The sequence below is a fragment of the Aspergillus nidulans genome, chromosome VII (genome assembly GCF_000011425.1).
Source record: "Aspergillus nidulans FGSC A4 chromosome VII".
NCBI lineage: Eukaryota > Fungi > Ascomycota > Eurotiomycetes > Eurotiales > Aspergillaceae > Aspergillus > Aspergillus nidulans.
In genome coordinates this window covers 4,230,411-4,251,846 of record NC_066263.1, presented here as the reverse complement: position 1 = coordinate 4,251,846, position 21,436 = coordinate 4,230,411, and the positions used below count along the sequence as shown (strand labels likewise).

Below are 21,436 nucleotides of genomic sequence, written 5' to 3'. Positions count from 1 at the left end.
GCATTTTCTTTATTCAGTTCAGACTCCGGATCGAATTCGTGGATATTGCCTGAAAGGTTCAATACGTACGGGTACTTGGATCATGAAAGCGGCATCAGCTTCCTTTAAGGTTCCTCTTAATTCCAACTTTTCCAAACCCGGCCCGCTTTGCTGCGGATACCAGAAATGTCGTGCCAAGACGAGGAAGGTCAAGTGGGCCGAAGGCACAGATCTCGTTCGAGAGGTGTGGAACAGCGTGATCGACACTTTGGTGGATAAGGACGAAGGATACGGAGCTAGAACTTCGGCGAATTGGAGTATACGGTGGTCTGGAGTAGCGGCATTGTTGATCAGCTGTCTTCGCGTAGGTCCAAAGCGTATGTACCGCTCACGGCTTTCATACTTTGACTCAGCTCAGTAATACTCCTGGATATATCGTTCTGCGATAATCACGTTGTTGCTGGCTTTATCTTCGCGGAGACTGAGACCAGCTTGGAACGGCAGTAACTTTCTTCTTCGCCTTTGATAGCGGCCTCTAATCATAATCATAATAATCGTTTGCAATGGAGCAAAGTACGTTTGCGACAGCCGGTTCGCCAAACCGAACAGTTACGAATAATGAGGTTGTTGAGAAGGACATCAGGGAGATTTGCGCAGAGGTGCTGCGCCGCCCGGTGGGAAAGATCAAGTTGGACAAGTCCTTCATCGCGCAAGGAGGGGACTCTTTGCTCGCAATCAAGCTGATGGCGCGCTGCGGGGAGGCGGGGTATACAATCACCATCAACGATATGCTCCAAGCGACGAGTATCCGAGAGTTATGCCAGTCTGTAAAACTAGCAGAGGGGAGCAGCGCGCCAGGGAAGCTCAGCTCAGGCCCGGTGCTGGACGGGCCTGCGCAGCCTGCCGAGATACGGACGAAGCCATTAACAGAGGCACAGAAGTTGTATGCCTCGACGAAGGCTTGGGATGCCAAAGTTTTCAAGTTAGAAGGTGGAATCGCAGAATCGACGCTTTATGCGGCACTGAAATTGCTCGTCAGCCACCACCCCATCCTCCGAGCGAACTTTACAACACTTGAAAATAATGACTTGGGACTCACATACAATGATACGATCGACGCCTTCGCCCATCGAAGAATCGAGATTCCGACGATCTCAACGCAAGCAGAGCAGGGATACCTGACCGTGGGCTGGGAAGCGGACGGGAAGAGAGAGGATGGACTCTTCGCCGCCACGGTATTTGTGCAAAAAGACCGTGACCACGGCACGTGCCTCGCCCGCTATCTTCGGCTCGACTTTCACCGGGCCATCATCGATGTCTCGTCTTGGGATATCCTTCAGCGCGATTTGGACCATGCAGTACTCGGAAAGCCGCTTGCTCGCGGGTATCCAGAGACTTCGTTTGACTCCTGGGCTTCCACTCACAACCTAAGCGACTTTACATTCAGACGCTCGACGCCGGTCGAAAGCACAAACGATGAGCGGAACACAAATGAAAGACAACACAATAGACACCAAAATGATGGCAAAATCGAGTTGGCTGATGTGGTTATCCTGGAAACAGATGCAGCTGGTCTGGCGAAGCTGGAGGATGAAAGCATCCACTCTGTGCTTCGCACTCAGCCAGAGGATTTTATCGTTGCCGCACTACATATCGCACTTAAAGGAGTAACCAGGTCGGAGGAGACGTTGAGCTTTGGTATAATCTCAAACGGCAGGCACAGTGGCGGTCCTAAGCTGTCAGCTACAGTAGGGTGCTTCGACAATATCATCCGCCGGTCCGTGGAAAGAGCAGAAGAGGACGGTGGACTTGGATTCCTACGGAAAGTCAAGGATACACGGATGGGCTTCTTTAATGTCTCTCGCATATCAGGAGTCGAGGATCGCAGTCGATATGTTCTGTTACATATGGGGCAACTGGGGAGAACGACAGCGCCAATAGCTGATACCCTCCATGAGCTTTTCCACCAGGATGACTTCTCCATACTTCCTCACGGGTGCCTAGCATTTGTTGAACCTTTCTTGGAGCAACAGCAGCTAAAGCTTCGTCTTCGGTCCAGGTCTGCAGAGCTAGGGCGGGAAAAACTAGGTCAGCTTGCTGGCTTGTTTCGCGCTGCCCTGAAGGAACTGATTGCTGAGTGTGAGATGAGCGAAGTGCAAGGAACACTAAGCGACTTTCCTTTCCTCAAACTGACATACTCAGAGCTGGACAACCTTGTTTCATCTCGGCTCAAGGCTGTAACGGGCGACCCTTTCCGCGACGTGGAAGCAGTATTCCCCTGTGGGCCGCGACAGGAAGCCTTCTTGGTGGCTCAAGCTGTTTACCCCGATCTGTACCAGTGTTCCTTTGTAATTAAATTGAGCTCCGAGGATCTGAATGTCGAACTAGACTGCGGGCGTCTTCGAGACGCCTGGGTTCGCCTCGTGGCACGCCATCCAGCTCTTCGGACCGTGTTCATTGAAAGCCCAAATCGCCAAGGGCACTTCGACCAGGTGGTAATGAAGCAGGGCATTAGCTCCATCACTTTCTTAGAGAACGAGGGTGAAGAGGCAGCTCGCCGTCTCGCGTGTCGCCGTCCAGTAACTTTCAAGAGCTACGGCCAAACTCATCAAGTGACATTTTGCAGAATCTCACCATCCTCTGTCTACCTCCGTCTTGATATGTCACACGCCGTTGTTGATGGGCTTTCCGCTCTGGTCCTGATGCGGGACCTTTTTCAACTCTATAGCAAACAGAAGCTGGCCAGTCGTGTCATGGCCTACCAAGACTTTGTCAACTACCAATCACGGCTGCCTATGCAAGAATCCATGACTTACTGGTCCAACTACCTTGCAGGAGCCCAGCCATCCCATTTCCCATTGTACGGAGACCAGTTGAGTCGCGAAGACCTTCGTACCGTCAGATCAAACATTCAGCTGGGCTCTGATGTCCTAGGGGAATTCTGTGGTAAGTTCAACATCACGCCTGCTAATATTTGCCAGGTAGCATGGGCACTAGTGCTCAGGTCCTACACCGGGTTGGAAGATGTGTGTTTCTCGTATGCAACGTCGGGGCGGGATGTTCCTCTTAAAGGAATCAACAATACGGTTGGAGCCTTCCTAAACGCAGTGGTCTGTCGCATCAAGCTGCCGCCTACTGCAACAGTTCCGCAGGCTTTGGTGAAAGCTAGGAACGACTTCGTGGAAAGCCTCTCACATCAGTACTACTTAGCCTTGGATGATGCGCAATCTGGGGACTTTGCCCGTTTCAAGAGCAACACATTAATGTCATGCCAACGAAAAGCTGCAACTGAATTAGCGGGATCTGGGCTTGCTTTTGAGCTTGTTGATGCTGCCAACCCCAATGAAGTAAGTAGTGATTATATCCCTTACAGTCCATTCGACGCTAACAAGTGCGCAAGTATGACATGTCCATAAACATCCAAGTAGGGCATGAGGGATTGGAAGTAATGATTGATTACTGGAACTCACGGATTGGCCAGCGCACGGTGGAGAGTGTGGCACAATCCTTCCGGCAGGCGCTCCTGAACATCGTCAAAGAAGAAGATGCCGTGCTGGGAGAGATTGATATTAGTACCACTCAAGAAATCAATCAGCTTCGTGAATGGGCCAAGGAGATCCCACCAAAGGCAGACTATCGTATCCACGACAAAGTGTATGAACAGCGACTCCGCCGACCCGATGCTTGGGCTGTTCAGGGCTGGGACGGCGACTTAACATATCAGCAGCTGGACGACACGGCTAACCAGCTGGCATCCTACCTCATTCGCTTAGGCGTGCAGCCCGAGACTAAGATCCCAATCTGCTTCGAAAAATCGAAATGGGCAGTGATATCACAACTAGCGATCCTCAAGGCTGGTGGATGCGTTGTTCCTCTTGGAACGACACAACCAGCATCGAGAACCAGGCTAATCCTAAAGGACCTACAAGCCACAATCATCCTAACGTCAGGGAAATTTGCCTCCCGCTTCATGGACCTCGTGACCCATACAGTGGTCATTGATGAAGCGTTCATGGCCGAACTACCACCTTCCGAAATGGTCCCCTGCCTTGCAACAGTCGATAACGCCGCCTTTATCATCTATACCAGTGGATCCACTGGTGTTCCGAAGGGTGTTGTGCTCCCTCATGCAAGTCTCTGTACGAGTCTTGAGCATATGGGTGCTAGATTCAAGCTTAGTCCAGATACTCGCACAGTGCAGTTTTCGGCATATACCTTTGATATTTCCATTCAAGATATATATACCACGTGGCACTACGGCGGCTGCCTGATCATTCTCTCAGAAGAGGATCGTATCAGCAATCTAGCACCGGAAATGGTGAAATATCAGGTTAATTGTGCGGGGCTAACTTCAACGGTGGCTGGAACGATATTCCCGCAAGATGTGCCAACCCTGAAGAAGTTGGTCCTACTCGGGGAAGCCGTCAAGCAAGCGGTCGTAGATCAATGGATTGGTCACGTAGAGGTCTACAACGCGTATGGGCCGTCAGAATGTTCGATGCAAGCCAGTATCAACCGATTGACACCTGGTTGCAATGCACTAAACATCGGCTGGGCGTTTGCGGGGGCTCTTTGGGTTGTTGACCCCAATGACTACAATCGCCTTGTCCCAATCGGAGCACCAGGAGAATTACTCATTGAAGGGCCATTGCAAGCTCGTGGGTATCTCAACTCTCCCGAGAAAACCGCAGCAGCGTTCGTCGTAGACGCGGCATGGATGATAAAGAACGGGTTTGGATCCGGCCGACGCCTCTACCGGACTGGAGACCTCGTACAGCAGAACCCAGATGGTTCCATCACGTACATTGGCCGCCGTGATACACAGATTAAAGTGAGGGGACAACGGGTTGAGGTTGGTGAGATCGAGCACCACCTCCTACAACAAGACGCAGTTCTCGATGCAGCGATAATCTACCCTAAACAAGGACCCTGCAAAGATCGATTGGTCGGCCTTCTCACCTTGCGCGATTTCTTTTGCGGAAAACGTCCAGGACAAGACATAATACCTATACCAAGTGGAAAACTTTCTCACACAAAAAGTCAACTGGCTGCTGCATCGGAAGAGCTCTCAAATCATGTTCCTGAGCATATGGTCCCAAAGATCTGGATTCCTTTGGAAAGCATGATGCCACAAAACGACTCATCAAAATTGGACCGCAAAAAATTGGGGGTGTGGCTTGAGGCTATTGATACAGCGTTCCTGGAAGCTCTCACCAAGTCTTCTGACGCTGGCTCTGAGAGTCGAGAGCCCGAAACGCTTCTAGAACGCCAAGTCCAACAAGCATGGGCCGATGTGTTGCGTTTGCCGCCTACTCAAATTCCTATAGAGCACAAGTCATTCCTAAGTGTTGGGGGAGACTCCATCACTGCCATGCATGTCGTGTCCTGGCTGCGGGTGCGGGGGATTACGGTAGCGGTGCGAGATGTGCTTGAAAGCAAGTCCGTGGCTCAGTTGGCGCAAACCGCAGAAGTAAAGGATGAGAAGACGGAAGGCCACCAATCTCTTCTGTCGCCTATGCAGAAGTGGTATTTCGAGTCCATTGCCGATCCTGAGTTGCCTCTGAAGTCCAGTGGTGCCCACAGATACAATTCCAATATCTGCTTGGTACCTCGCAAACTTTTTGAATATTCAGAACTAGCTCAAGCCGTGGGTGCGCTTGTCGACAGACATCCTATTTTACGTTCCAGATTTCAGCGTCATAACGTCGCTGGGTGGCAACAGAGTCTACACAGTGATGGTGATCAACCGTTTGCGTTGAGGCATTACACTGTATCTACCAGCGAGGAGGCGGAGGCCCTTATTGTGGAGGCTCAGGGCAGTTTAGACCTAGAGCAAGGTCCCGTATTCTTCGTTGAGTATATCCAAGTGGAAGACGCTCGAAATACAGATCTTCTATTCATGACAGCCCATCGCCTGGTAGTCGACGAAGTGTCCTGGGACATCATTCGCCGAGATATAAGTGTGCTTCTGGAAGGACAGCAGTTTCCAACTTCTAACCCGCTATCATTCCAGACCTGGATCAAACTACAAGCCCAACGGAGCCAGAACCTTGAGGGAATAGTTTTCAGATCTGATCTGCCACCTGCTGACTTTAAGTACTGGGGCTTGAACGATGGCAATACCTACGAGGACGAAACGGTCGAAGAAGTGATCTTCAACAGCCACGACACGAATGCATACTTTAGGGACGCAAACAGAGCCTTACGTACAGAACGTGTGGAGATTCTTCTTGCTGCACTGTTGAAGTCCTTCCAGAAAACTTTCCCAAATCGCCGACTCCCAGCCGTTTTTGAAATTAACGATGGCCGAAACGTAGGTGATAGTGGACTTGACTTCTCAAACACAGTTGGCAACTTCGAATGTATGACACCTATACACATCTTTCTCGATGAGCCACACAACGGCTTGGATATTGTAAGACAGACTAAGGACGCAAGACGCAGCGCCTTCGGAAGGGTTCTATCGGACGGTCAACAAGCTTTCACTGACCGATGGGTTGAAGTGCTCTTTCAATATTCCGAAGGACTCGCAAGCGAAACTATTTTCGAGACAGTAGATCTCACTGGACCTGGGACATCTCCAGTTGGCAAGAGTACCCGTCGTGGATGTGTGTTTAATGTCAACGTCATTGCGTACCCCGATAAGTTGCGTATTCGCTTCAAGTTCAATCGCAACATGAAGTACCAGGAGAAGATCCGGGATTGGGCTGACTCCTATGCCAATGCCATCAGTGCCCTTGGTACTGAGTTGTCAGGAGCGTCGCCGACTCTAACTGTGACTGATTTCCCACTGCTGCATTTAACATCTGAGAGCCTCAGGGTTCTTCAAGATGAAATTTTGCCTGACGCCGGCTTGAACTGCTCTGATGTTGAAGACATCTACCCATGTTCTCCAATCCAACAAGGCATACTTATCAGCCAAGTGAAATCACCATCCGAATATTATATCCAGCAATCTTTTGAGATCATACCGACCACTTCCTCTGGCAAACTTGACCATACTCGTCTTCTTGCTGCCTGGCAGGTCTTGATAAACCGCCACCCCATGCTTCGAACACGATTCGTCCGTTCGGCATCCGGATCAAGCGAGCGTTTGTTTGATCAGGTGGTCCTCAAGTCGTGCAAGGCCGAAGCTGAGCATGTCGAGTGCACAGACGACGATCTTTTCAGAAACCTTGCCGTCAAAGCTACTCTAGATGAACGACATATTGACAAGCGCATCGGTCATAAGCTTACGATTTATTCGACCTCTTCCAACCGGACGTTCGGCAATATCATTATCAGCCACGCACTCGTAGACGCCTCATCTCTCATGATCATACAGGCCGAGCTTGCCCAGGCATATGATGGCAAGCTGGCGCCTGACACCATCGGCGCTGCTTATAGCGAATATATTTCGCATCTGCAGAAGATACCCGCGGATCAGGCGTTGGATTACTGGGCCAAGCGCCTTGCTGACGCAGAGCCATGCTACCTTCGAGGCATGACAGAGGATGGAATGCAGCCAGCTACTGCTGATGACTCCACACCAAGGAGGCCCATGCAAACAGTATCAATTGACATCAACTGCATTGAAAAGCTACATAGCTTCACCGAAACCTATGGTGTCACAATTGCCAACGTGTTCCAGCTCGTCTGGGCCATGGTTTTAGCCCAGTACACCGGCTCGCCTAATGTGTCCTTTGGCTATCTATCAAGTGGTCGCGACGTCCCTGTCAAAGATGTTGAGACCATGGTAGGCCCCCTAATTAACATGATGGTCACTCATATCAAACTAGACATGGAGGCCAGTGCTCAGAACACACTCAAGCAAATACAAGAGAACTTCTTTGAGAGCTTCAACTACCAGAGAGCACCCTTGGTTGAGATTTGGCACGCCCTTCAGCTCCAGGGCAGAAGCTTGTTCAACACAGCGCTTTCCTATCGCCATATTGTTTCAGCAGAAAAACATCAGCTCAGTCTCGCGCTAGAGCAGATCACCGGTGAGGATCCCACAGAGTATGATGTGACGGTCAGTGTGTTCGCATCGCCAGAAAAGATATCCGCTTCTCTGCAGTACTCGCCAGATTTTCTTTCCTACGATAGCGCGAACAGGTTGCTCGGCTGTGTCCGGCAGGGAATCCAATCCCTCGTTACTAACGGAGATACCCATGTCGGACAGCTAAACACCGTAACGCCGAAGGATATCCTGCAAGTCCGTGCTTGGAATGACAAGATTCCTGCCGTTGATGGATATTGTCTTATCCATGACTTATTCAATGAACAGCGGCTACTCCGACCTAACGCAACAGCCGTCTGTGCCTGGGATGGCGACTTAACATACCAACAACTGGACGAGATGAGCAATGCGCTGGCTCACCACCTAGTGACCTTGGGAATTGGTCCCGAAGTAATGGTAGCGCTGTGTCTGGATAAATCTAAATTCGCCATCATTGCTCAGCTCAGTGTCCTCAAGGCAGCTGGCGTCGTTGTGTCAATCAATCCAAAGCACCCAACGCAGCGCCTGGAACTCGTCCTCAAAGATATAAACGCAAAGGTGATGCTGACGTCGCATCAGTATTCATCTCAGTTCAGGAACCTTGTCCCGCATATTCTGCACATGGACGAGACACTATTTTCTGCCCTTTCTTCACAACCCCAGCCTCCAAGTACGAATGTTACCCCCAACAACGCTGCCTTCATTATCTACACAAGTGGCAGTACCGGTATGCCAAAAGGTGTCATTTTAACCCATCTTTCTCTATGTTCCAGCTTCCGCGCTCATGGCAAGATTTACGAAATGTCTCCCAGTACTCGTTCACTCCAATTCGCTGCCTACACGTTCGATGCCAGCATTAGTGATATCTGGGGCACTATGTCGCATGGGGGGTGCGTCTGTGTCATATCAGAAGAGGAGCGCATGAACAACCTTCAGGGCGTTATTGAGGCTTATGGTGCTACTCACGCACAGGTTACTCCAACTGTGGCTAGCTTGCTGGATATTGCGAACATCAAGTGTCTTACCACACTAATTCTCGGGGGAGAGGCCGTCAGGGAGGCCATGATTGAGGAGCACGCCAAGGCAGCGGGAAGAGTCAAGGTTTTGAACGGATATGGTCCGAGTGAGTGCTCGATTTACACGACCTGCAGTGCAGCTCTCGTCCAAAAGAAACAGGCACTCAACATCGGCCGACCGCTTGTGGGGAGCGTCTGGGTAATTGCCAACGGCGAATCCATTTGTCCCATTGGCGCTGTCGGCGAACTCTGGGTTGAAGGCCCGTTACTGGCTCGCGGGTATCACAACGATCCGAAGAAGACGAAGGCAGCTTTTGTCACGAACCCTAAGTGGGCGAAGGCAATCAGACTTGAAGGTCATCGATTCTATAACACCGGCGATCTCGTTCGTCAGTCTCCAAACGGCGACTTGATCTACCAAGCTCGAAAGGACTCCCAGGTTAAGGTCCGTGGCCAGCGCGTTGAAATAGGGGAGATTGAGTACCGCGTTAAGAAGTTATTGCCAGCTGTGAAGAGTCTTGTGGCAAGCCTTATCACCCCTGGTGGCAATTCCCCCAACATAATGATTTCTGTTGCGATGGAACTCAGCGATGATTTCCTTCAGAGGCATTTGTTATCCGCCCCATTTCACGAAATATTCCTCCCCAACGCCCCTCACCTGCGAGATGCATTTTCTCAGCTTCATGCCTCTCTACTAGAGGTCCTACCCTCGTACATGGTGCCACGGCTTTTCGTTCCGGTAGTGCACCTCCCTCAGACAACGTCTAGCAAACTCGACCGTCGCACGATCAAGCAGATGCTGGAGAACCTGCCGGGTGATGTCCTCTTCCAGTACTCCCTTTCAACCAGTTTGAGTGTTGCACCATCCACCTTTATGGAGAAGAAGTTACAGTCGCTATGGGCCACTGTGCTTAACGTAGACCAGGACCATGTAGGTGTCCAAGACCACTTCCTTCACTGCGGGGGCGACTCATTCACCGCGATGCGCCTCGTTTCCCTGGCAAATGCCAAAGACATCCCGATAAGCGTTGCCGACGTCTTCCGGTATCCTAAGTTGCAGGAGATGGCCGCTCATCTTGAAGCTCAGATGGGGCGCCGCCGGGACGTACAGGATATTCCTCGGTTTGGGCTTTGGAAGGAAGCCCAACAGACAGAGGCTTCTGTCAGTGAGAGGGAACTTCTCCGTGTTGCAAAGTTATGTGATGTTGCAGTCCACGATATTGAGGATGTGTATCCATGTACACCCCTCCAAGAAGGTCTCATGGCTATCACCACTCAGCAACCAGGGTCTTATATTGGCCGCTGGGTTTTCCGAATCCAAGAAGCTGTTGATACTAACGCATTTAAACGGGCATGGTCATCACTGACCCAAAAGGCACCAATCCTGCGTACGCGCATTGCGCCCAGTCAGTCAGGTGGACTTCAAGTGGTAGTCCGTGAGTCTGTCGCGTGGGGTGGAGACCTGAACCTCAAGCAGTACTTGGATAAAGACCTACAACAATCTTTCGGTTACGGCCAGCCCTTGGTGCGACAAGCCTTAATTTACAGCGGCAACAAGCGATACTTCGTACTCACAGCTCACCACAGTGTATACGACGGGTACAGTTTAAGAAAGCTGTTTGACGCGGTGGCACTCCTCTATGATGGAAAAGAGCTCGCTCCAACTCCTGCATTCTCAAGATTCATCTCGTACATAGGTCAACAAGATCTAAAGGCCGCTAAGTCGTTCTGGCAGTCTCAGATCAAGAGAAAAGTTGGGGCACCGTTCCCCTCTCTTCACAAGCTTTCGTACCGGCCACAGCCTACTCAGAAGTTGAGCTCGAGCGTCGAAATTCGCCCAGTTGGAGGGCCCAATACGCTAGCTTCTTCTCTAAGGGCTGCTTGGGCACTGGCAATCTCCGCCTACGGTGGCAATGATGTCTTGTTTGGAGTTGCACTCTCTGGGCGCTCTGCGCCAGTTCCCGGCATTCTGGACATGGCGGCACCAACAATTACAACTGTCCCAGTTCATGTGCATATCAACCCGGAACAAACGATCAATCAATATCTCACCATGGTTCACAAGCAAAGCGTCGACATGATACCGTTCGAGCACACAGGCTTGCAGAACATTCGCCGCTTCGTTGGCCAGATCGATCTTCCACATCTTTTCGCCGTGCAACCAGCGCAAGAACGTGAGAGTTCTGTACATGGTAAGCTCCTAGCGTACGAGCATGGTCATGTTCCAGAGCTCAACCTCGACGGTTATGCCCTTACCGTCGAGTGCGTTACTAGTGATATATCCGATATCCCAGTTACGATTGAGGCGCACTTTGATGAAAGAATGATTTCAGCTTCCCAGACGAATGATCTGCTCAGCCGCTTTAGTCACATTGTCACTCAGCTTGTTACTAACGGCAGAGATCAAACGCAACTAAAGTATCTTGATTTATTGAGCAAGGACGAGGCCAGACGACTCTTCCAGTTCAACCAAGGTATTCCCCCGGTCAAGCAAGCTTTGGTTCATGAACTAGTTTCTCAGCATGTTTCAACCAACCCTTATGCCCCTGCGGTATGTGCTTGGGATGGTGATCTTACGCGTGAAGAGCTAGACCGCCTAGCAAACAAGCTAGCTCTATACCTCACTACGCTTGGGGTAATACCAGAGACCATGGTTGCTCTTTGTTTTGAAAAATCAAAATGGGCTTTGGTCGCAAACCTCGCTGTTTTGAAGGCTGGGGGCGCGGTTGTCCCTATTCGAGCTGATCCCATTCAGCGTGTGCAAAACATCTTGCAACAGACTGGCATTACAACGATCCTCGCCTCTGAGGGCTTTGCCTCGGCGCTTGAAGGTTTAGTGCCTAATGTAATAACTATAGGCGATGATCTGATCCAGTCGCTCCCAAGCCCTGTCACGCAGCCCATCTCAACCGTTACACCTTCCAATGCTGCGTTCGTCATCTTCACTTCCGGGTCGACTGGAAACCCCAAGGGTGTCGTCGTTGAGCATGGCGCTATGTCAACCAGCATGCAGGCACATGGCAAGAAGTTCGGCATGAACTCAGAGACCCGCGCCTTCAATTTCGCCCACTTTACGTTCGACATCTCGCTCCATGACATTATATCAACGCTGCAATTCGGCGGCTGTGTTTGCATGCCATCAGAAAGAGAGCGAGTAAATAACATGGCCGATGCAATGAATCGTATGGGAGTTAACTACTCGTTCCTTCCTCCACGTGTTATACATACCATCAAGCCGTCTGACGTGCCGGGCCTCAAGACCTTAGTGGTAGGTGGTGAAGCGGTGCAACCAGAATACCTGGAACCCTGGCTAAATGGTGTTCGTGTATTCAATGCCTACGGCCCCGCGGAATGTAGTATCGCCGCCACCTGCAATGAGGTTGCCAATAAAGCGGATGTGCCGAATATCGGCCGTGCGATAGCAGGTGGCCTCTGGGTGGTGGATGAGAACAACTACAACCGACTTCTACCTCTTGGGGCAGTGGGTGAGCTTCTGATCGAGGGTCCTCTACTCGCTCGAGGCTACTTGAACGACCCTATTAAGACAGCCAATGCATTTATTTGCAATCCTGCCTGGATCTCCCGGTACTCTGAACACGACCATTGTTCACAGCGCCGCGAGCGGCGCATGTATCGCACTGGTGATCTGGTACGTCAGATGGAAGACGGATCACTTATCTATGTCGGACGACGCGATGGTCAAGTCAAAATTCGCGGCCAACGAGTCGAAATCGGGGAAATTGAGCACCATGTCACCGAGCATCCTTCTGTGGTAGAGAATGTGATAGTTTACCCTCACTGTGGCCCAGCCCAGTTGCAGCTCGTTGGGATATTGACATTGCATGGATTCATTTCTTCTGACGCAGATGAGGGAATCCAAACCACGCCCCTCGACCAGCTTCCCCATGCCCTGCAGCAAGCTTCATCCGTCCGTGATCACCTACACTCTTGTATTCCCGAGTATATGGTTCCCAACTCCTGGATATCACTTGCAGCAATGCCGCACAACAGTTCCGACAAGATTGATCGTCGCCGACTCACGCAATGGCTGGAGACCATGGAGGTGGAACATTTTAAAATCCTCACGCAAAGCTACACGGAGGGTACGACAACTCCAAGCACATCCGAAGAAAAAAACATCCAAGCTGTCTGGGCCGATGTACTCCACGCTTCGATTGGAAAGGTCCCTATGAGTCGCCCGTTCTTGGCTGTGGGTGGTGACTCAGTTACTGCTATGCAAGTCGTGTCAAAGTGTCGCAGCCAATATTCCATCTATGTTACTGTTCGCGATGTGCTGCAATGCGAATCAATCTCTCAACTGGCGAAGAAGGCTGTGATTAAGACCACGAGTCCCAACACTGACACTCAGCTCTCTACCTCTTCAATCGATCAAGCTCCAGCCGCTACAAGCGCACCAACGGCCTTTGATATCAACGCCAGCGACTTGTCTAAGCTTGAGACCGACGTGCTTCCGCGGACCGGCGTCGAGAACCTTTCTGCAATTGAGAGCATTTACTATTGCTCCCCTATCCAACAAGGCATCTTGATGAGCCAGATCAAGGACCACACAACATATCAAGTGCGCCAGGCCGGAGAGATTCGTGCCGCTGATTCTTCACCGGTCGACATGAACCGACTCCTACGCGCGTGGCAGTTGGTTGTGCAGCGACATGCTATTCTACGTACATTCTTTGTCCCTAGTCCATCGGGACGGGAACTCTTCTATCAAGTTGTACTCAAAAGATACACTCCAACAATACCAGTGCTGCAGTCTTGCAGTAGTGATGATTTCCTTGCTCAATTCGAAGGACTCGAACGTCCGGAGTACGCCCCCGGGCAGCCGCCTTACCAGCTCACCCTAGCCCAAGCTTCTACAGGGCAAGTTTACGCCCAGGTTGATGTCAACCACGTTCTAATGGACGCCTCATCCATGGATCTAATTCTCAATGATCTCATTCTGGCATATGATAATATGCTTCCAGACTCGCCTGCTCCATCATATGGCATCTATGTCTCGTTCCTGCAACAGACCTTCGCTTTCGACTCCCTGAACTACTGGACGAATCACCTTGCTGGTGCAGAGCCGTCATGCCTTCCTGCCTCTTCTAATCTAGACTCCGGAAAGCGCTCCTTGAGAACGGTTTCTCTCGAAGTAGATAACATAAAACCTCTGCAAGATTTCAGAGACACGCATGGAGTTACGATTGCAAACATCACACAGCTCGCCTGGGCCACGGTTTTATCTCGGTATCTTGGTTCCCGCGATGTCAGCTTTGGCTATATTTCAAATGGCAGGGATGCTCCAATCGACGGGATACACGAGATGTGCGGGCCCATGATTAACTTAATGGTGTCTAGAGTTCAACTCGCACACCCCGGCACTACCGTGGCTGAAGCCGCGAAGCAGGTTCAGCACAATTTCTTAGATGCCTTCAATCACCAGCGAACCTCTCTTAGCGATATCCAGCACGCTCTTCATCTATCTGAGCGCGGCCTCTTCAATACAACCATGATCTACAAGCCCAAGCCGATGATGGATACTCACGAAAAGCGAAGTCTGGTGATTGAAAGCCTCGCCGGCGAAGATCCTACCGAATATGATGTACAGGTTAAAATTGTGAGTGACGATAAAAGTCTATCACTAGACCTTGAATACGCCACCACTTTTATCGACGAACCGTCAGCCCGACGCCTGTTGGGTAGCTTCGGCCGCGCATTATCTTCTATTGCCGCAAACCCCGACGCAAACATCGATGAGATTGATGTGATACCAACTGGTGACGTTGAAGTGCTTCATATCTGGAACTCAACCGTCGGAGAGACTGTTCCCGGCAGTATACACGACAAGATTCATGAGCAGGCTCTTTCTCAGCCAGGGGCCCAGGCAGTGTGCGGCTGGGACGGGGAGCTGACTTACGCTGAGCTTACAGGCATGTCCGACCGGCTTGCTCATCACTTACGAAACTTAGGGGTGCGTGAGGAAGTGATGGTGGGGCTTTGTTTTGATAAGTCCATGTGGACCATTGTGTCCATGATCGCTGTTCTCAAATCTGGTGGTGTAATTGTGCCTCTTGGGGTTCAGATGCCTGTCCAGCGTCTGCAGCATATCCTGAACGAGATCACAGCCCCAGTTGTTCTGACCATGGACAAACATGCCTCCAAACTCAGGGATATTACCTCTGCCAACGTCCTAACTATTGATGGTGGATTTATAGCAACACTACCCAACCCTTGTCATCCCCCCAGCGAGAGTAGTCTGACATCTGAAAGTGCGGCTGTGGTCATATACACCTCAGGTTCAACCGGTACACCCAAGGGTGTTGTCCTCACACATGGGACAATCTGCACAAGTATAGAAAGCCATGGGCCAAAACTTCAAATGGGTCCAAATACTAGAGCATTACAATACTCCGCTTATGTTTTCGACCTCAGCCTTCTCGATATCCTGTCTACTCTTCGCTTCGGCGGTTGTGTCTGCGTCGTCTCGGAGGAAGATCGTGTTGATACCAACAGTCTTACTACAAAGATGGAGGCTATGGCCGTGAACTTTGCAGTCCTCACGCCCACAGTCGCCAGTCTTATTGACCCTCGGACAGTACCGACGCTGTCGACCTTAGTTTTAGCCGGAGAAGTTGTTCCACACAGCGCCGTCGAAACCTGGGCAAGTCATGTCACCCTCTTTAATGGGTATGGACCAGCAGAATCTACCATTCTTGCGACTACCAACGGCCCGATTATTGAGAAAGAGCAAGCTTCTAGTGTTGGCACGGCCCTTGCTGGCGCTATCTGGGTGGTTGACACACAAGATCACAACCGTCTCGTTCCATTGGGCGTAGTTGGTGAGCTTCTCATCTCAGGGCCGCTAGTTGCACGTGGCTATCTAAATGACACCGAGCGAACTTCACAATCCTTCATCACGGATCCTGCCTTTGTTTCTAAATACGGCTTCCATTCCTGGGCTGGAAAGCGAATCTACAAGACTGGTGATCTGGTCAGGCAAGATCCGACTGATGGTTCAATCATGTTTGTCGGCCGAGCGGATGGTCAGATCAAGATACGCGGTCAACGTGTCGAGGTCGGTGAGATTGAGTACTGGCTTCGGCAACACTTCGACACCCAAACTGTCGCTGTTGACGTTATTGGTGCAAGCACAGGCGACGTAGCCTTAGTGGCTGCTATCGAGTTGCGCAAGGATCGTTCCAGCAACGAATGTGTCTTCCTGGACGTCAACCATCAGCTCAGAGAATCATTCCTACAGCTGCAGGCGGCCCTTCTCAAAGCATTACCCTCATACATGGTACCCTCGAAGTACATTCCCATCAAGAACATGCCAAATACAGCCTCTGGTAAGCTAGACAGAAGAGCACTTCGAACCTTGATAGGGGGCCTAAAAGAGGAGCAGCTTGCACAGTACAGCCTGGCTGATGGTGGCAATGTCGCGCTTTCGACTGAGACCGAACGCCGTTTGGCCAGAGTCTGGGTAGCCGCTCTCAACACCTCAAAAGAATTCGGCGCCAACGCTCATTTCTTCCGCGTTGGTGGTGACTCGGTCACTGCTATGCGCCTAGTCGCTTTAGCTCGAACCGCACAGCCTCCTATCCTGTTATCTGTCAGTGACGTATTCAAGCATCCCGTTCTCTCGGACATGGCCAATACAATTGCTAATTCAGAATCCACTGAGAACTGTCAATATGACAACGATGTGCCACCGTTTTTGCTGTTGCCCTACCCTCAACATGAGAGACAGGCACGTCTCCAGGAGATTGCCTCGCAGTGCAAAGTTGAAGTCGACGTCATTGAAGATGCTTACCCGTGCACACCTTTGCAGCAAGGTCTCATGGCAATCACAGCTCAACACCCTCAGGCATATATCAGTCGGTGGGTCTTCCGTTTGGAAGACACCATCGATGAGTCTCGCTTTTGCCAAGCTTGGAGAACGTTGGTTGAACTTAATCCAATTTTACGTACTCGCATTATACAAGATCCCAAGGCTGGTGGAATGCAAGTGGTTCTTCAGCAGCAAATAACATGGAATAACGTCCTGTCCGAGCTGCCGTCTTATATCGCAGAGGACTCTGCAAAGCCCATGGGCTTCGGAGATCCGTTGGTGCGTTTGGCAGTTGTAACCAGCAGACAGGCGCGATTCTTCGTTTGGACTGCCCACCATAGCACGTATGACGGATGGACAGCCCGAAAGTTGATGGAGGCTGCTTTTGCACTCTACTCCAATAATCCCGCGCCGTCTTTCCATCCATTCACTCGCTTTGTGCAGTATCTGCAGTCAAACTCTGCCGAGGAGACCCGCGACTACTGGAAGTCTCAACTCGAGGGTGGCATAGGCCCTAGCTTCCCCGGGTCTCCGAAGAACGGTTCTCCCAGGAAGCTCAGAATTCAAAGTTGCCGCATTCCCGCCAATAACAGCAATGACTTTACTCTCTCCACGCTCCTGAGAGCTACATGGGCACTAATCCTGTCCCAGGAAACTGGAAGCCAAATCGTAGGCTTCCCAACAGCGCTTTCAGGTCGCACTGCTCCAGTGGATGGGATTCTGGACGTCTTGGGGCCTACCATTACCACTGTGCCTATTCGCGTTTCTGTTGACCCTGCCCAGAGCCTCTCGGCGTACTTGGCCTCAATCCAGCAACAAGCCACAGAAATGCTACCGTTTGAGCATGCTGGTCTTCACAACATTAGCCGGATGACGTCGTTGCCTCTCAACTTCCAGCATCTTTTTGTCGTCCAGCCCGCAGTTGACCGTCTCGACCAGGCAAACTCCGGCTTCCAAGGACTTACGCCTGTGCCGTTTGAGACATATGGATTCCACAATTATCCTCTTGTAATAGAGTGCAGCACTAACATGACCGATACTGACAGTGCTGTTGATTTGCAACTTCAATTCGACCCTGCTGTCCTCTCTGTGGAGAAGGCAACAACGATCTTGGAACGCTTTACCCACGTATTTGGACAGCTCCAGAGCGCTGCAAATGAAGCGACATGCGAGGTCCTGGTAAGCGACGTTATCTTCATGACGCCGGAGGACCTGGGTCGGATCCAGAAATGGAACCATTTCGATGAAAGAATGACCATGGCTGATGGCTGTATCCACGATCTCGTTCATCACCAACTACTTTCTTGCCCCGATGCGCAGGCTGTCCATGCCTTCGACGGACATTTGACATACCGAGAACTCCATCGTCTTGCCACCCGACTTGCCTACCATCTTGAAGGTCTAGGCGTAGGTCCCCAAGTGCCGGTCGCTACTATTTTCGAAAAAACCAAATGGGTGGTGGTCACCTACTTGGCCGTACTAAAAGCAGGAGGAACAATAGTGCCAGTCAATCATCAGCATCCCAAGCAGCGTATGCAGGCTTTGGTGCAGAGCATCGGTACTCGAGTCATCTTGACCTCACAAGACCCTGGACGCCTCCAAGGTCTTGTCACTGGTCCTGTTCTAAAGGTCGATCAAGACTTTTTCACGCAGCTTCCTGATTCCGACAACCCTCACCCAGTTGTACAAGCTACAGACTCCGCCTTTATCATTTTCACTTCTGGTTCGACAGGGACCAGCAAAGCCGTGGTGCTTCAACACGGTGCCATTGTTTCGAGCATGGTACAAGGCCACGGCTCACTCTACGCAAGCCCCGACACTCGAGCGATACAGTTCTCCGCCTTGAACTTCGATATCAGTATCGCCGAGATATTCACGACTCTTTCCTTTGGTGGCTGTGTATGCGTTATTTCAGAAGATGATCGTGTCAGTCGCCTCGCGGAGGCAATGGAGGAGGCTGCTGTCAACTTCGCCATCCTCACACCTACAGTTGCTAGTCTTCTCAAACCTGAACAGGTGCCTTCTCTCAGAAGATTGCTACTTGTGGGCGAAGCTCTTCGCCCTGAAGTTGCTGAGCCATGGAGCTCCAGTCACGTCGAACTTCACAACGCGTATGGGCCTGCAGAGTCAAGCATCCTGACGACTTTCAGCCAGCGCATTAGGGACCCAGTTCAAGCACCCAATATCGGCTTTCCCTTGGCACATAGTAACCTGTTCGTCGTTGATCCGTCCAATTACCACAATCTGCTTCCCGTTGGCATGGTCGGCGAGCTGCTTATCGAAGGACCTCTGTTAGCTCGGGAATATCTTGGGGATGCGAAGAAAACTGCCGAGGCGTTTGTGACCGACCCAGCCTGGCTACAGCAATACGATCTAGGCCCCGTTTCCGGGAGAAGATTCTACAGGACTGGAGATCTTGTTCAGCAGAAGTTGGACGGCTCTTTCATTTACATTGGTAGACGGGATACCCAAGTCAAGATTCATGGGCAACGTGTTGAGATTGGAGAAATTGAGTTCTGGGTGAAGAACAAACTCCCAGATGTACGTGAAGTTGTGGCAGGCCTGTTTAAACCTATTTACGAAGAGGATGAGCCCCTCCTGGCTGTTGCGATGGAAGTGCCATCAAGCTCTGTTGAATCGTCCGGCTTGCTATCACTGTCCGACGAACTTCGCGAAGCATTTGGCGAACTCCGCCGCAACCTCCTTACTGTTGTACCTTCGTACATGGTCCCCCAACTATACCTGCCATTCGCCAAACTACCACTTACAGATTCCGGCAAACTCAATCGTCGAGCAACGTGGGAAATGATTCACAGTTGCGGGTCATGGTCGCAGTATTTCCTGGTGGATGATATTAAGGCAGAGCCCGCTACTGTCACCGAACGCCTTTTGCAAAGTCTATGGGCGACGGTCCTCAAGGTTCCTGCCTCTTCCATAGGCGCAAAAGACGACTTTTTCCGCTCTGGTGGAGACTCTATCTCGGCTATGCGACTTGTTGCCAGCGCCCGTGAGGACGCTCATATTTCGTTGAAGGTGGCGGATGTCTTCCGTCATCCAATACTATCCGACATGGCCACACTGATAGATCGAAAAACAACTGTGACAAAGCCAGCATATTGCCCGTTCTCTACAATGACTGATGATTATGCCATCCGCGACTCCATCAAGCCTCTCCTCTCAGTACCCAGCGAGATAATTGACGTTGCGCCTACCACGGACCTCCAGTCTCTTTCGATTGCCACATCGTTGCGACCCTCTCGTGACCTAATGGCGTACGTTAGTATTGATGGAATTGGCAGCCCTAATTTTGCCCGATGGAGAGCGTCTTGCTTGGAGGTAGTCAAGAAGCACGATATCCTTCGAACGGCTTATGTCGTGTACAAAAATCAACTCCTTCAGGTTGTTCTTCGAGATTACGCCCCTGCTGTAACCCACTATCAGACAGATCAGTCTATCGAAGAATTCACCAAAGAGTTCATCGCGCATGACATGCATCGACCACCCCAACTGGGTTACCCCTTCCTTGAGTTTGCCATCATCTGCTCTCCCGTCGCCAACCGGCATCGCGTCCTTTTCCGACTAAGCCACGCCGAGTACGATGCGATATCATTATCGTACTTTGTCAACTCATTGAGAGAGATCTACCAGCGCCAGTCCACCACGGAGTACGTTGGCTTCCCCCAGTATATTTCCAGCCTCGCGAACCAGGACACCTGGTCTAGTCGTGAGTACTGGCGCTCGCTCCTCAAAGGCTGTACAATGCCGGCCATCAGCTCATCCTCGCAACCCAGACGTCTACCATCTAGACAGGTCTACCACGATTCTCGCCGTGTTAGTTTCAAAACCCTTCCAGCAGGCATCACTCTCTCAACGATCGTGCGATCGGCGTGGGCTCTGACCCTAGGCCAACACGTAGGGAACCCAGACGTACTCTTTGGGGAGGTCGTCTCAGGCCGCAACGGCGACCCCATTGCCGAAAGAGCAGCCGGATGCTGCGCAAATCTCGTTCCTGTGCGCGCTACTATCCACCCAGCCTGGACCACACATGACCTCCTCAGATCTGTGCAGCAACAGCTTGTTTCCCGCCTGCCGCACGAATCCCTCGGATTCCGCGACTTGATGCGCAACTGTACGGATATGCCAGTTGGTACAGTCTTCACCTCGCTCCTGAACCATCTGGACCAAGCATCCGAGTGGACGCTTGACCTTGATGATGGGAAATACAATGTCTCTGTTGCGAAGACTGAAGGTGCGGGTGATGTCTCTGATGTGTCGGTTACATCGACTGCTAGTACAGACTATGTTGAGATTGCCATGGCTTACCTCGAAGATGGGGTTACTGTCGAGGTTGCGGAGAAGCTACTCAGTCAACTGTGCGAGACTGTTGATGCGTTTATGAACGGGGCTCTGGATGCTGAGCTACCTACTGTTGATTGTGTGTCTGAGCTAAATGCTCAAGGAGTGAATGAAGCTCCAAAGTTTGAAGGCGATCTGGTTGATGCCAGTCTTGTTGCCTTTGAACTCCAGAAGAGAGGTCATGAAGTAACTGTTGATGAAGTTGTTGACCGAGGCCTTAGTCTGTCTGGTGTCTGATTTCTGTACTTTTCATGTTTTTCGTTTTATCTGTTCCGCAGT

General features: G+C 51.1%; 1 protein-coding gene across 1 annotated transcript, besides 1 other annotated feature; it reads left to right on the top strand.

Annotated features, from left to right (window-relative positions):
* Window positions 1-21,436: part of a sequence feature (contig 1.43 127..338545(1)) that runs on past both edges of the window.
* Window positions 507-21,394, top strand: ANIA_02545 (protein easA; the record flags this gene model as incomplete). Its single annotated transcript, XM_655057.2, has 3 exons — window positions 507-2,925; window positions 2,965-3,326; window positions 3,380-21,394. The coding sequence occupies exons 1-3, from the start codon at window positions 543-545 to the stop codon at window positions 21,392-21,394; spliced, it is 20,760 nt and encodes a 6,919-aa protein (XP_660149.2). The 5' UTR covers window positions 507-542.